This window comes from Helianthus annuus, chromosome 11 (genome assembly GCF_002127325.2).
Source record: "Helianthus annuus cultivar XRQ/B chromosome 11, HanXRQr2.0-SUNRISE, whole genome shotgun sequence".
Taxonomy (NCBI): Eukaryota; Viridiplantae; Streptophyta; class Magnoliopsida; order Asterales; family Asteraceae; genus Helianthus; species Helianthus annuus.
The window spans coordinates 104,468,897-104,482,348 of NC_035443.2; the positions used below are offsets into that span (position 1 = coordinate 104,468,897).

General features: G+C 40.0%; 1 protein-coding gene and 1 long non-coding RNA gene across 2 annotated transcripts in view; both read left to right on the top strand.

Moving 5' to 3' along the window:
• The first annotated feature begins 430 nt into the window (after positions 1–430).
• Positions 431–13,452, top strand: part of LOC110891770 — a 72,168-nt gene continuing 59,146 nt past the window's right edge. Inside the window, exons 1-2 of the mRNA XM_022139345.2 lie at positions 431–1,017; positions 1,306–1,491. Coding sequence (XP_021995037.2) covers positions 676–1,017; positions 1,306–1,491 — 528 coding nt within the window. The 5' untranslated portion in view covers positions 431–675. The remainder of the gene's footprint in view (positions 1,018–1,305; positions 1,492–13,452) is intronic.
• Positions 12,702–13,141, top strand: LOC118483945. Its single transcript, XR_004872509.1, has 3 exons — positions 12,702–12,807; positions 12,891–12,944; positions 13,030–13,141. It is a non-coding gene; the product is annotated as an uncharacterized LOC118483945 (long non-coding RNA).

The window sequence follows — 13,452 nt, forward strand, 5'->3', positions numbered from 1 at the left end:
CCGGTACGGTGAATCATTGAGTCCGGTTCGAAATACACAAATCAAAACAGAAATTACAAATCCAAATAACCAAAATCCAATATTCATATTACCAGATAGAAAACATAAACATATAGTTCGAAAAACACACATTAATTTTTTTATTTGATTTATTGAAAATCCCTTGTCAATTTTTCCACGAATAAGAAAAAACAAAACCTAAAACCCTAGAAATGCTTTAACAGCCGCACACACGAACTATTTCTCTTTTTAGTTCTTTTTCTTCACTAAACAACACAAAAACCCTAATATTTCTACCAGCCGCTCCTTTCTCACATTACCAGCCCGCTACACCTTTTCTTCTTCTTCTTTTTCTTTGTTTCAATCAGACACAAACAACAACAATCAAACATATTCGAATTGCAGACCAAGATCAATGAGCAAATTGAACCACATACGTACCAAATTGAACCTGGTACGCCTAGATTTTTAATCAAATTCGCAGTACCTGATCGAGTTGGAGCGCTGTACCTGATCGATTTGGACCACCGTACCTGATCGAATTGGATCGCCGTACCATGGCGTTTTGGATCGCTAGCGACTGGCGATTGGGTACACCACGATCCAATACGTGGATCGTGGCTACCCTGGCGATTTAGGTAACTATGGAAGAATCTCAGCTTAAGTTTCTGCAAAATGGGATCGGGTCGTTTCAATATATGTCATCCTAGACTATGTAATTTAACACTTGAACGTAGTAACGAGGGTGAGAAAGGTGATGTTGTTGCACCTCAACTCATGAATCTCACTATAAAATATTGGACAGGGATACATCTTATTTCCTCACCTAACCTCACCTCCTTGCAGTATGAAGATTATTTGTTTCCTTTGGAGGTATCTGCTGACCTTCCTCATTTGGAGAAGGTGGATATATGTATTCACCACTGTAATGTTGGGGCAGATGCTCATGAAATTGTTTGCATGCTTCAAAAGCTTCATAGTGTCAAATTTCTTACACTCAACTTGGAAATTATCAAGGTATGTCGGTAGTATTGCCGTATTGGTCCTTAATGTTATCATTTGCATGATTGCATCCAACAAAGATTTTCAGCATAAACAATGGAGATGCTCTTGTTGTTGCGAAAAAAAATATATTAATTAGTACAAACATGGTTAATTCTTTTTTGACAAAAGAGGTATATCGAGTCATTGCATGTGCTCGCTTACATGTCTATTAAGAAACATATATTCAAGAAAATAGTCCTTAATATCTTTACGTATGATTATGAGATTGCATTATTTTTTTTTTTTTTTCTATCTTTGCAGATTCTTTGTTCATATGTGGAACTAATTTCACATCAACCTTCTCCATTTGCCAACTTAAAGTGTTTAGAGATTTATCCAAAGATTCATCCAGATTCAGAGCAAACACAACCAAAAGTAACTACCGAAGTTAAAAACTATTTTGTAGACGGTTCTCCGGGTGCCACCTTCACAATGTTTTCACATGAGGTATGTACACCATGTAGTATATTTTTAGGTTTTTACCCAACGTTCTTATTCAAGTATAGCCACTGCAGTCTGCACTAAATTTGTGAAGTGAACCATCTGCTATGCTCTTAAGTGAACCATCGATTTCTACTAGGAAAAGCATTTAATTTTTTTTTTTTTTTTGAAAAGAGAACTTCATTAACACCAAACGCGAAACCCTCCAACTCTCCAAAGCGGAGAGAAGAGGCCGCCACAAAACTTTACATCAAATACAATTTACACCAATTCTCCCGGTCCAAACCTTTACTATTGTTACTATTACTATACCATAAATATGTTAGCGCCTTGATGTCCGCCACTATCTCCACGACTTTAACCACTTTGTTCTCAAATATCAACTCATTTCTAGCTTTCCATAACCTCCAACAAGACGCTATAATCACCCCTCTAACAATCTCTTTGTGTGTTGTCGACATACCTTGCACGTTATGAAGCTCCATGACATCTTTAAGGCGAAAAGTGAAATAATTAGGAATACCACACCATTTAGATACAATATCCCACACCCCGGTTGAGATACCACATCCAGAAAATACATGGTCTACCGTAGCTCCCCTTCCTCACACAGCACACAACGGATATCTTCTGTAAAAATATTCCTCTTTGTAAGGGCGACTTTAGTTGGAATCCGATCCATCAAGGCGCGCCACATGAAGATATTACATTTGTTATGTAACCATTTGCACCATTCAAATACATTTTGCCGTGTAACCTCTAGATCCCCAACCAACCAATTCCGCACAGCAGCCGTCGAGAAACAACCATCTTTATCACCGCTCCATCGCCAATCATCCTGCCCCAACCGAACCGAAATCTGCTGCAGAAGTTGTTGCAGACTGTTAAGCTGCAGCAGCGATTCTTCATCTTGAGGCGTCCTTTTCCAGTTCCAACTAAACTGAATCTCCATGTTCTCCATCGAAACCACATCCGATACAAAGCATCTTTTCTTATTTTCTAGCCGAAACAAAGCACGAAACTTATCTTTTAACACACTATCGTCAAGCCATCTGTCCAACCAAAATCGAACCGTCGTCCCCCTTCCAATTTTGCAGCCAATTAAGCTGCAGAAATCAGCACCGTTTCTGTTCAGCGACGACACTTCCTTTATCACATTCGACCACACGCTAACCATATTCTTCCTCACCGGATACACGTCCCATGTTCTATTAGTTGCATGTATGGCGTTAACTACTCTCGCCCATAAAGAATCCGGATTAATACGATATCGCCAAGGCCATTTAGCAATCAACGCCTTATTACAATGAAACAGATTCGATAACCCCAAACCACCCTTCTTCTTAGGTTTAGTGACGGTTTCCCATGATATCGCCAATGCCATTTTGTCAGTTTAGTCTAAAGGTTTGAAACCTTGCCATTTTAGTCAAAATACTTTCAAACATGCCATTTTAGTCTAATGGGTTAACTATATCCATTTTTTTTCGTATGAGAAGGACAATTCGGTTATTTTACATGTAATTTTGTTAACTAAAAGGGTAATTCGGCCATATAAAATGACCGAATTGATGACACATATTAATTTTTTTCTGATTAAGGGTAAATAATTTAATTAAGAGAAAATTACTAAAATGATCATTTTGTTCCAAATTCCCCCTTCTCGTTAACAGAAAAAATAGATTAAGTTAACTCAGTGGACTAAAATGCTAAAATGACAACGGTGAAACTTTTGGAAGCACAAGTGAAAAATGAAACCTTCGAACTAAACTGACAAAATGACCAAACCACAGGGACTAAAATCGCATTTAACTCATAATAAAACTCGAAACACATCAGAAAATAATTCGCAGCTTCAACAATACGTGATAGTTACATTATGTGGGTGTTTGGATTAACTTATTTTGGGGCTACTTTTGACTTATGAACTTCTTAGAAGTTAAAAGGAATGCCAAACATCCCATGAGAAGGACTTTTAGGGTTAAAAGGAATCACTAACACCTTCACAGAAGGACTTTTATGCCTTGAATTAGCCTTAAAAAGTAGAAATTGAGAAGTTAGAAATTCTGTTTGTTTTTGCTTAAAACATCTGCAAGGAGCATATGTCTTCAGGCGGGCAGACATAAGACGTTGAAGACTGTTTGTTTTTTTTTTTAAAGAAGATCTGAAAAGTGCTTTTATTAGCTTAAAAAAAGCTTATGTCTATCATCTTCACAAAGTCTCAGATCTTCAAAACCCACATCTTCCTTCTCTCTGTCTCCCTCTTTAAAACCCAGCACCACCACCACCTCCACCTCCAACCCACCTCCACCGTCACCTTCAACCCACCTCCACCTCCACCTTCAACCCACCTCCACCGTCACCTTCAACCCACCACCACATCCACAATTACACTGCCACCACCACTTCCACCTCCACCTCTTTCTCTCCGGCTTCTCTCTCGTCGACCATCTGATCTTCTCCGTTTCGTCGTCACGCCACCACCAGACGGCGGTGGTGGTGGTCGGCCGATTACACAGATCGAAGGAAGGGGGGTTTGAGATGTTCGGTGTCTGGCCGCCGCCAGTGTTATACGCTGGAAACCATAGAGTCAGGGGGTGTGTATCGGCGGTGAAGAGGATTGAGTGTGGCCGTCGGCTCGCCGGTGGGAAACCCGGCCGTCGGTCAGAGCATCGAGAGGGAGAGGGGCAGAGAAATGAGAGGGTGTTTTGGCTTTGTGGTTGAATATATTTGAGGAAGATGGTGTTCATATTTGATGTGGGCTTTGTGTGTGTATCTGCAGTATGATTCGAGAGAGAGGGAGAGCAGTATGTGTGCGTGGTTTGTTTGGATAGTTTATGTAGAGAAGATAAGGTTGGGAGGTGGTGGTTGTATTATGTTTTTTTTATATGTTATACAGACGATATCCAGTTTATAAAACAAACAGTATTATATTTTCAGTTTGCAGACCTTCAGACCATATCTTCAGTTGCAGACATAAAATCAGCTAAAATCAGACTGCAGACAGTTTTTATCTGCAAAAACAAACAACACCTAACTTCTCACTTTTGAGAAGGACTTTCGATAAGTTAGAAGTTAAAAAGGAATCCCAAACACCCCCTATATCGTCTACATCCATAGGTACACTGTAGAGAAACATTCTAAAGCAGCGGCCTGCAGCACGCCGCCACTGAACCACCGTCGCTCCGTCCATCCTGTTTCGCCGTTCAAGGCGGCGCAGCCCCTTCACTTCCAGATTATAAGGTTGGTTATTGTAAATTCATCCCAAGATTATGTAGAACAATGTTTTTATTTGTTGTTAGACACCATTTATTTGAATTATGCAAGCGCTTGTATCTTGAGTGTTTGGTTTGTCCTAACTGTTGCACGTAACCAAATTGCAGCTTTGGGCTCGAAAGGATGCTGGTGGTATAGCGAACAGAACCACTGAATAAATGGAAATTCGAACAAAGGCATAAGAGATCTTATTTCTGTAAAGGTAGGGGGGGGGGGTAGTTGCACGGACCTCCCATCCGCCGGAGTATTTCTGTAAAGGTAGGATTATTAGGAGAATGGATTCTCGGTGTGGTAAAATTAGAATGAATGTCGAAGGTGATAGATTAAGCAGCTTGCCAGACGATCTTATTCTTAAGACCCTCTCTTTTATTGACACTAAACATGCAATCAGAACAAGTGTTTTGTCATCTAGATGGAGGTATATCTGGACTTCAACGCCCCGTCTCGATTTCTCAACTCGGGATTTTCGTACGTTGGCCAAGTTCTCCAAATTTGTTACAGGTGTACTATCTATCTGGCCGAAAGAATAAAATAGACGTGTCTTCTCTCGAGCTCACTTTACTTGGAAGGGCTAGCCAGTTGTTTATCAAAAGAATTTTGAACAAAATATTGAACTATGCATTATCCCATAATTAATGTCCAACAACTGAATATTACTTGCAGCCAGGGATGCGAATCCCTTCTTTCTCGCTTTAGTTCTCAGTCTCTCAAACATCTCACTTTGATGGGGCTTACTTTCAAAAATTCCATTACGACCCCACATACTTGGGACATGCTAGCTTTAACAACATTAAATCTCTATGGCATCACTTTGTATGCTGATAATTTTAGCGATTCTCGAACTGTGCAAACTTGAAGAATCTCACCTTCAATTCCTGCAGAATGGGATGGGGTGGTTTCAATATCTATCATCCTAGACTATCTAATCTAACACTTGAATATAGTCATGAGGGTGGTGATGTGGTTGCACCTCAACTCAAGAATCTTACTATAAGGAATTGGAGAGGGATACATCTAATTTTTGTACCTAACCTTGCCACCTTGCAGTATGAAGGTCTTTTTCCTTTGAAGGTTTCTGCATTTGGAGATGGTGGATATATGTCTTTTGCATCCCGGTGATAGTAGGGCAGATGCTCATGATATTGTTTGCCTGCTTCAAAAGCTTCATAATGTCAAATTTCTTAAACTCAATCCGGAAATTATCAGGGTAGGCTTATATTAAGAAAAGACTTTCAGCATAAACAATGGGGATACTTTTATGATTACGAAAAAACAATTAAATAACTATTAAGAAACACATATTCAGGTAAATAGACCTTTATATCTTTACTTATCATTCCGAGATTGCATTATATTTTGTATTTTTGCAGATTCTTTGTTTGCATGTGGAACTAATCTCACATCAATCTTCTCCATTTGCCAACTTAAAGAGTTCGAAAATTCATCCAGGTTATTATGTTCCTCTTTCTCATGAAGAACAAACACAACCAAAAGTAACTATGGTAGTGTTTGTTTTTTGAGAGGTAAAACGTTTGCAGTCTGTGGACCACATCTGCAGACATCTATAGCTGAAGAGGTGGACCAAACCTCTGCAGTTTGCAAGAAGAAGATTGTTTGTTTTATAACTTCTGCAAGCTATTAATCAACTTATTAACATAATCAAAAATTCAGAATTTCAACACCTAGAATCAAGTTATTAACAAAATCAAAACCCATATAATCAAATCAAAATAAGTTAACATTAAAATTAAAGAAACAGAGAACCCAAATCAAATCAAAATAAGTTAACATTAAATTAAATAAAGGTTGTCATCAAAAAACACACCAACCCAAATCTAATCTAATCATCATTCCCCCAATTTCTTCTTCAAATCCATTTCATTTGATCAAATCGATTGTTCTGTTTTAGATAATGGCGGCCTGTATTCAGCTGCGGTCCGTCCAGGCCTTCACTTCATCGGTTTATAAACAACTCCCCTTTGTTTCCAATCCATCTTCTTATCAGAGCTTTAGCAGATTTGATTGTAGGCAGATCTCTCAACTTGTTCAATCCAACACGGGGGTGTGGGAGGAGAGGTGGTGGCGGCGGCGGTTTGGGGGAGGAGTGGTGGTGGCGGCAGCACGACGGGGCTGTGGGAGGAGAGGTGGTGGCGGTGGCAGGGAAGAAGAAAGGAGGTGGAAGAGGGGTTAGGGTTCTGTGTGTTTTGAAGAAGAAGGGAGGTGGAGGAGGGGTTAGGGTTCTGTGAGTTTTGTGAAGAGGTTAGAAGAGTTGAGAAGATGGTAGTCCATGTCTGCACCAAAAAGTGGTCAGGCAGAGCTTTTTGAATGATTTGTCTTCTAAAAAACAAACACACTTTAGACCTCTACATCTGCGTGTGGTCTGCGTGGGGAAGACAAAAGAGGTTCTGAAGTACTTTTCTTAAAAAACAAACACCACCTATGTGTACCGAAGTTAAAAACTATTTTCTGGATGGGTCTCCGGGTGCCACCTTCAAAATGGTTTCACATGAGGTTTGTACACCATGAAGTATATATTTGTCTTCTACGTATTGTATTTATTCAAGTATAGTATATGCATTAAATATATAAAGTGAACCATCTACTATGCTCTTAAGTGAACCATCGACTATGCTCTTAAGTGAACCGTCGACTATGCTCTTAAGTGAACCATCGATTTCTACTAGGAAAAGCATTTAATACAGGAGCTTATGATGATAATGGAGAGCATTTAATATACGATGCTTATCATATTTTTGCAGTTAACTTATCTTTAATTTTGATGATATTATATTGCTGCCAAAAGCCTTTTTTGTTTTAAACAAAAATCACAACTTTATATGTTTGCCTTTGGGTGAATTTTGTAGTAAAAACTTGTATATATATATATATATATATATAGGGCATGGTTAGATAAGAAACCCCTTCTTTTTAAGAAAACTATGGAAACCCATTCTGAACCATTGATTAGCTTACATCTAAGTTGATCAAAGGCCATGATTATTTTGGTGTTAATAAAAATAAAAGGAAATACAAAAGACTGCCAACTTGTACCATCCAAGGGCATTTTCGGTAGGTAACATAAGCATTGGGAAGACAGAAACCACTGCCATGCAGTAGCAGTCTAATCAAAGAAGTGTAACAAAATTCAAAAATCTCTCTTCTTTTCCATTTTACTCATTTCTCCACTCCTGTTCATATTTCTCTCTCGTCCTTAACCCTAACACAATTCAAAAGGTTTTCTTCTTTACCATTCATAAGAATCAGTGAAAAGCTACTCCCCCCAAACCCTAACACAGAAGCCGATACTGTCCAGCTTGAAGAATGAGGAAGTCGTTCATAATCTTGTCGTCGTCGTTGAAGCTGAAACGCTTACGGAAGATTCAGAGTTCAAACAAAAGGTTAGTTTGTTGTTATCCGTCATGTCCAAGTTGGTTTCTTCAACGGATTATAGGAAAAAGGCACCTGAGTTAGTTTTTTTTTTTAAATATGTAGGACTTCCAAACACAAGTTAGGGCAAAAAAGTTCTGGTAGCCCTAGCGTTGTGATTTTATCCGAGGAACCCAAGCCCGGTCCTTCCAAACAACGATCGGACTTTGGTCCGACCCAACGGGAGTTAGGTTAGAATTTTTATGTTTCTGAACTCTTAACATACTTCAAGGTGATTTGTATGTTGATAGTGTGTTGGATATGAAATTGGGCATAACTGAATTGTGTCGGATGCCTTGCAGTTTATGATGATGCCGATAGTGTGTCAGCAAGCCATGGGAATAGACAGAAAACAGGTAACGATTAAGCAGTAATATTGTTTATAATTTGTATAAAGTATAGTTGCGGTTAATCGTCTAACTTACGAATGTATCGGTGCTAAATGAAGGTTGTGTGGAAAGCAGGCGGGGACATAACAAAAAGAACATGGGTAAGTTCCTTTTTGTTGCAATAGAGGCTAGTTGCGTATCCAGATAAAACTCATTAACATGTTTAAACTATAGGGACAAAAAGCATTGTCGGGGATATTTCCGGGTGCGGAAATAAAAGAAAACGTGGTTAGTTACATACTGTTGGCTTCTGTTAACATGTGTTAGTTGCGCTTGATCCTGAAAACGCATTAACATGTGTTAGTTGTGCTTGATTATGAAAACGCAGTAACATGTGTTAGTTATTTTTTAAGCCCTTCAAAAATGTGGATGTTATGAATGCAAAAATCTTACATGTTATCATCGGATGTTGCAAATTAGACTAATTGTTTGTAATGTTGTTGTTTCGTATAAAATGGTATTTTAGTAAGTAGGGCAGACGTGACGGCTTCATCGAAGGGCGGAGCGTTAAAGACCAAAAAGAACAAGGGTTCTTCTGAAAATGGGAAAGGTAGAGCAGGGAAACCGAAGGTAGTTGGTAAGAAACAGGAAAAGGTTCAGAAAACCCGCAAGCGAGCAAAAAAGGATGAATTTCCAGGCATAAGGACAAGATCTGCGCCATTGCAGTTTTATAAGTGTGTACGAGCATTGACAGAACAACAACGTGACGCAGTCAGGGAAATGGGATTTGGACGCATGCTAACTTTCAGCGTTGATGGTTTGCCGGCTAAGTTAGCTTATTTTGTTGTGGACAATTTTAATCCAGATAAAATGTTGATATGTACGCCTGCCGGTGATATCAAGGTGAACAGGAAAGCCCTGCATAAGTTGTTAGGGATTCCGACTGGTGGACAAAAGTTTAGTTCGATTGGTAAGCTGCCGATGCTGAGTGATGCCATTACGGAATGGAGGGCGAGATACCCGGGGGCAATGGTGCCGCCGACAAAGATGGTGAAAATGATTGATGAGTCCGATGGCGAAGACAGTTTCGATTTCAGGATGGATTTTGTAATGTGTTTTGTGGCAGTGCTGGTGGATTGTCATAAACAAAGTTGTTTACGGGAAGAAATATTGGAGTATCTGGATGAAGAGATGGACTTTGCAACAATAGACTAGTGTGACTTTGTTGTAGAAAAGCTGAGAACTTGCAAGGATACATGGAATCGGCTTGACCCACAGAGTTTCTTTGTTGGTCCTCTAGCGATTCTGATGGTAAACAACTTTAAATAACTTAGATAATTAACATGTGTTAGAATAGTTGATTATTCCCTTGCTGAATGTGTCGTTGTTTCTTGTAGTTGTTGTATGTTGATAGCATTGAGTGCACGGGGATGGAGGTGGACAGTGCGGTGTGTCCTTTAGCCTTTTGGAACTTGAAAAGATTGAGAGAGAGAGAAAGGCTTGAAATCCTTGCGGGTGGGTTTGGAACTGGACGGTTTAAAGGATTAACACGTCCCAGAAACTATAACGTGGAACAATGGGCAACTAAAGAGGTAAAGTTGGATGATCTAACATGTGTTTTTTGCAATTAGTATATGTTCATAGTGTGCAAAAAAATGTTAAAAAACTATTCTCAACAGGAGAGGTTGACGATAGTACGACAGTTAATAAACGTGACAAAGAAGAACAAAGTCAAAATTGAGGGTATGTTAGATTCGCTATTGGTGGAGAGCCATGAAGACGAAGAAGTACAAGAGTTGAAGGCAAGGTTTGATAGTTTGTTTGAGAAGAAAGATAGTGAAAGGGAGGATCACGATGATGCGGTAGATTTAGCGTCACACAAGATCAATTCGGTCTTGGAAGATTTGAGAGATGATGAAAAGAATCACATCAACGAAGGAGAGAACGCTGGTTAGTAACTGTTATTGTTTGTGTTATTTAGTTAAATTTTTTGAAATCCATTGATCGTTGTGGGAACGTTTTCGTAGGGGATGGCATCGATGATGATTTTTCGGATGGGTCACCAATAGCGAGCTTGTACAGGAAGTCGCTTATCCGGCAAAACAAAAAAATCAGTAAAAGTAGGCTGAAAGCAGTAGGATCTTCAGCGATAAACTTCGATGACCAAGAAGGTGTGCTGACGATGTTTATGAAATGAACACGGAACCACGTGTTAAATGTTATACATTTTTTGTTGGTTATCATTGTTAATTGTGTCACTGTAACACATTTTGCCGGTGCTTCAGCCTGTAATGATTGACAATTTTTTTTGGGATGTGCAGCTGATGTGCCGGGGCAATCATTCGTAAATGATGGTGTTGAAAATTATGCTGAAAAGATGGAAGATGGTGGAAACTCTGGTGAGGTGCGGAGATTAGCAAGACTTGAGAACTTAAAGCATGCTAGGGAGACAGAAGAAGGGTTTGTGACGCCAAAAAGGAGAAAGACAACTATGCAGATTGGTGGACAAGGCACGGAAGGTGGCAAAGAAAAAGGTAGATTGTTACATGTTATACCCATTTTAAGAGTACGTTTAAACCGAAAAAGAGTTTATGTACCTTTACTTTACTGTATGTTATGGAATGATATGTCTACTGTAACACACGTCAAGGTGTTAGTTATCGTATAGTATAACCTTCCCTTGTGGTTGCAGCAGATGGGGCGGGGGAATCATGCGTATTTGCTGATGGAAACGAGTGTACCGGAGCGCTGGAAGGAGTTATGTCGGCGCAGGTAAGGAGATCTCCCCGTCTGAATAAGTTGAAGGATGCTCCCGAAACAAAAGCAAGCTTTGTGACCCCGAATTGCCAGAAGTCGAAAATAAAGATTGATCGTGGAAAAACGGATGGTGGCAACGAATCAGGTAATATGTAACATGTGTTAGCAGTATCAACATACATATAGATTTTGAATTAAACGCGTAGTTTGTTGCTTGTTAACCTGTAGTACCGTCTAATATGGGTACGTTACTGAAACCCATTTAATATTCATGTGATGTTATAGGGTTAAGCAAGACTAAGAAGCAGCTGGAAGAGAGAGAACTGAGCTTTAGTGAAGTTGGGCAAAAAACAAATGAAGTCGGGGAAGGTGATAAGAGTGTTCATGATGCTGGTAATTCAAGTGGCGGTGACTGTAGTGTTGGTGGGGCCGAAGAAAATAAAGGAGCAGGAGGGGTGGATAAAAATGATGCTGAAGAAGTGCATAAGCCGCTGGGTTTAATGCGTGCAATACTGCGCATTAAAGCAGCAGAAGCGCAGGGTGCACGTGGTAGTTCCCGTACCACTTTAATAATGATTGACTCTAAAAGTGTGCTTTGTTACTTTATTTTCTTTAACATAGGTCATCTTGTCTGCACAGATTACCATGGTCTGGACATGCAGTTTGTTACACGTGCTGAACATAGAGTGAATACAGACAATAAAGTGGCTGCGAATGACAATGATGAACAGAACACCAATCTTGAAGCGAATGACGTCAAAAAGGATGAGATTTACGAAGAAAGGTTTGTTTGTGATCAAGAGGTGGCCAAAATGGTAGAGATGGAGGCCAAGGATAGGAAACATGATGAATGGAATGAGAAGGAAGGTAAGCTTCGGAAACCGTGTTATTTGTTTAGCCAGGCTTAGCTTTGTGTTAACTCGAAAAATGTTTATGCAAGTACAGATCCTAAGATTGAGAATGAAGTTAGGGCTGCATCTGATGGAAAAAAAGAAGATAGTGGTGGCGTCGTTTTTTCAGCTGCGGAAGGTGCTGTTGATGATAAGGACGAACAGGGGGTTCTGGATGGCGAAGTCAAGGGGGCTGTTGATGAGACTGACCGTGTTTTTTACGGTAAGTGTTTAAGGTTTTTCTGGTAGTAAGTTGTGCATGTGATGTAACAGCATTGTGTTATGCAGCTGCAGAAGGTAAGATTGAGCATGATGGTATGCGTGCTACTATTCTAAATATGCAAGGGTGCAGTAGCGCGGGGGTAGATTTAGTTTCGGGCGACAGTATTGAGAGGGCCCATGTTGTCGATGGAAAAGGGAAAGCGGATGAAGAGGTCCCTCATGCGGAGAATGACGGTAAGGACTATCATGCTCTAACATGTGTTAAATGGTTTCCCCCATCTATCATTTAGTGAGTTAACACGTGTTAGGTATACATACAGTGTGCGCAGGCGAGACCGTTTTTTATGAACGAAATTTAGATGGCCCGAATTGGAGCCTTGGGATGACACAAATTGGGAGCCAAGGCGACGTGTCACAGGAAATTGGTACGATATAGCATTAAGCAAACTTAGTGTGGATGGGTTAGTTCGAGTCATGTATAATATACTTATTTGCATTAAACGTGCAGGTTGCACAAGTGGGAAGATGGATGACATCCCTCGGACAGAAACCGAACGTTCCGGTGAGCTGAAGCACATTCATTTATTGAATCAAATGTGTTGTAATTGTTTATGCGTTACATCAGCTATTTATTTTATATGTGATAGGCGATATGGAGGCTACCACAGACTTGAGCATGGTTATAATGGTAGACCCAGTTAGCTCCTATGACCCGGCCATTGCAATCCACAAAGGTCAAACTGGGCTGGGATCTTGTGGGGGTGATATGTATGTGGTGGAGGACAATATTCCGCTTGCAAACCGTGTTCGTATGTTGGCTGAGTTGGGGGCACAAAAAAGGAAACTCCCCTTCAGAGAGAAGGTGGCAGCGGAGCCAAACAGATCACCTTACTATATAAGGACTGTTGACATGGGCCAGCCAATTAGTAAGAAGGAGACTAATCTGTGGGAGTACATATACGCTGATGAAAGCCCAATGCACCTTTTAAGTGGGTTTTGTCGGAGGAAGCGGGCAATGGAGGCAAACGTGTAAGTAGAACTGCAACGTGGTTTCTTGTTTTATAGGAATA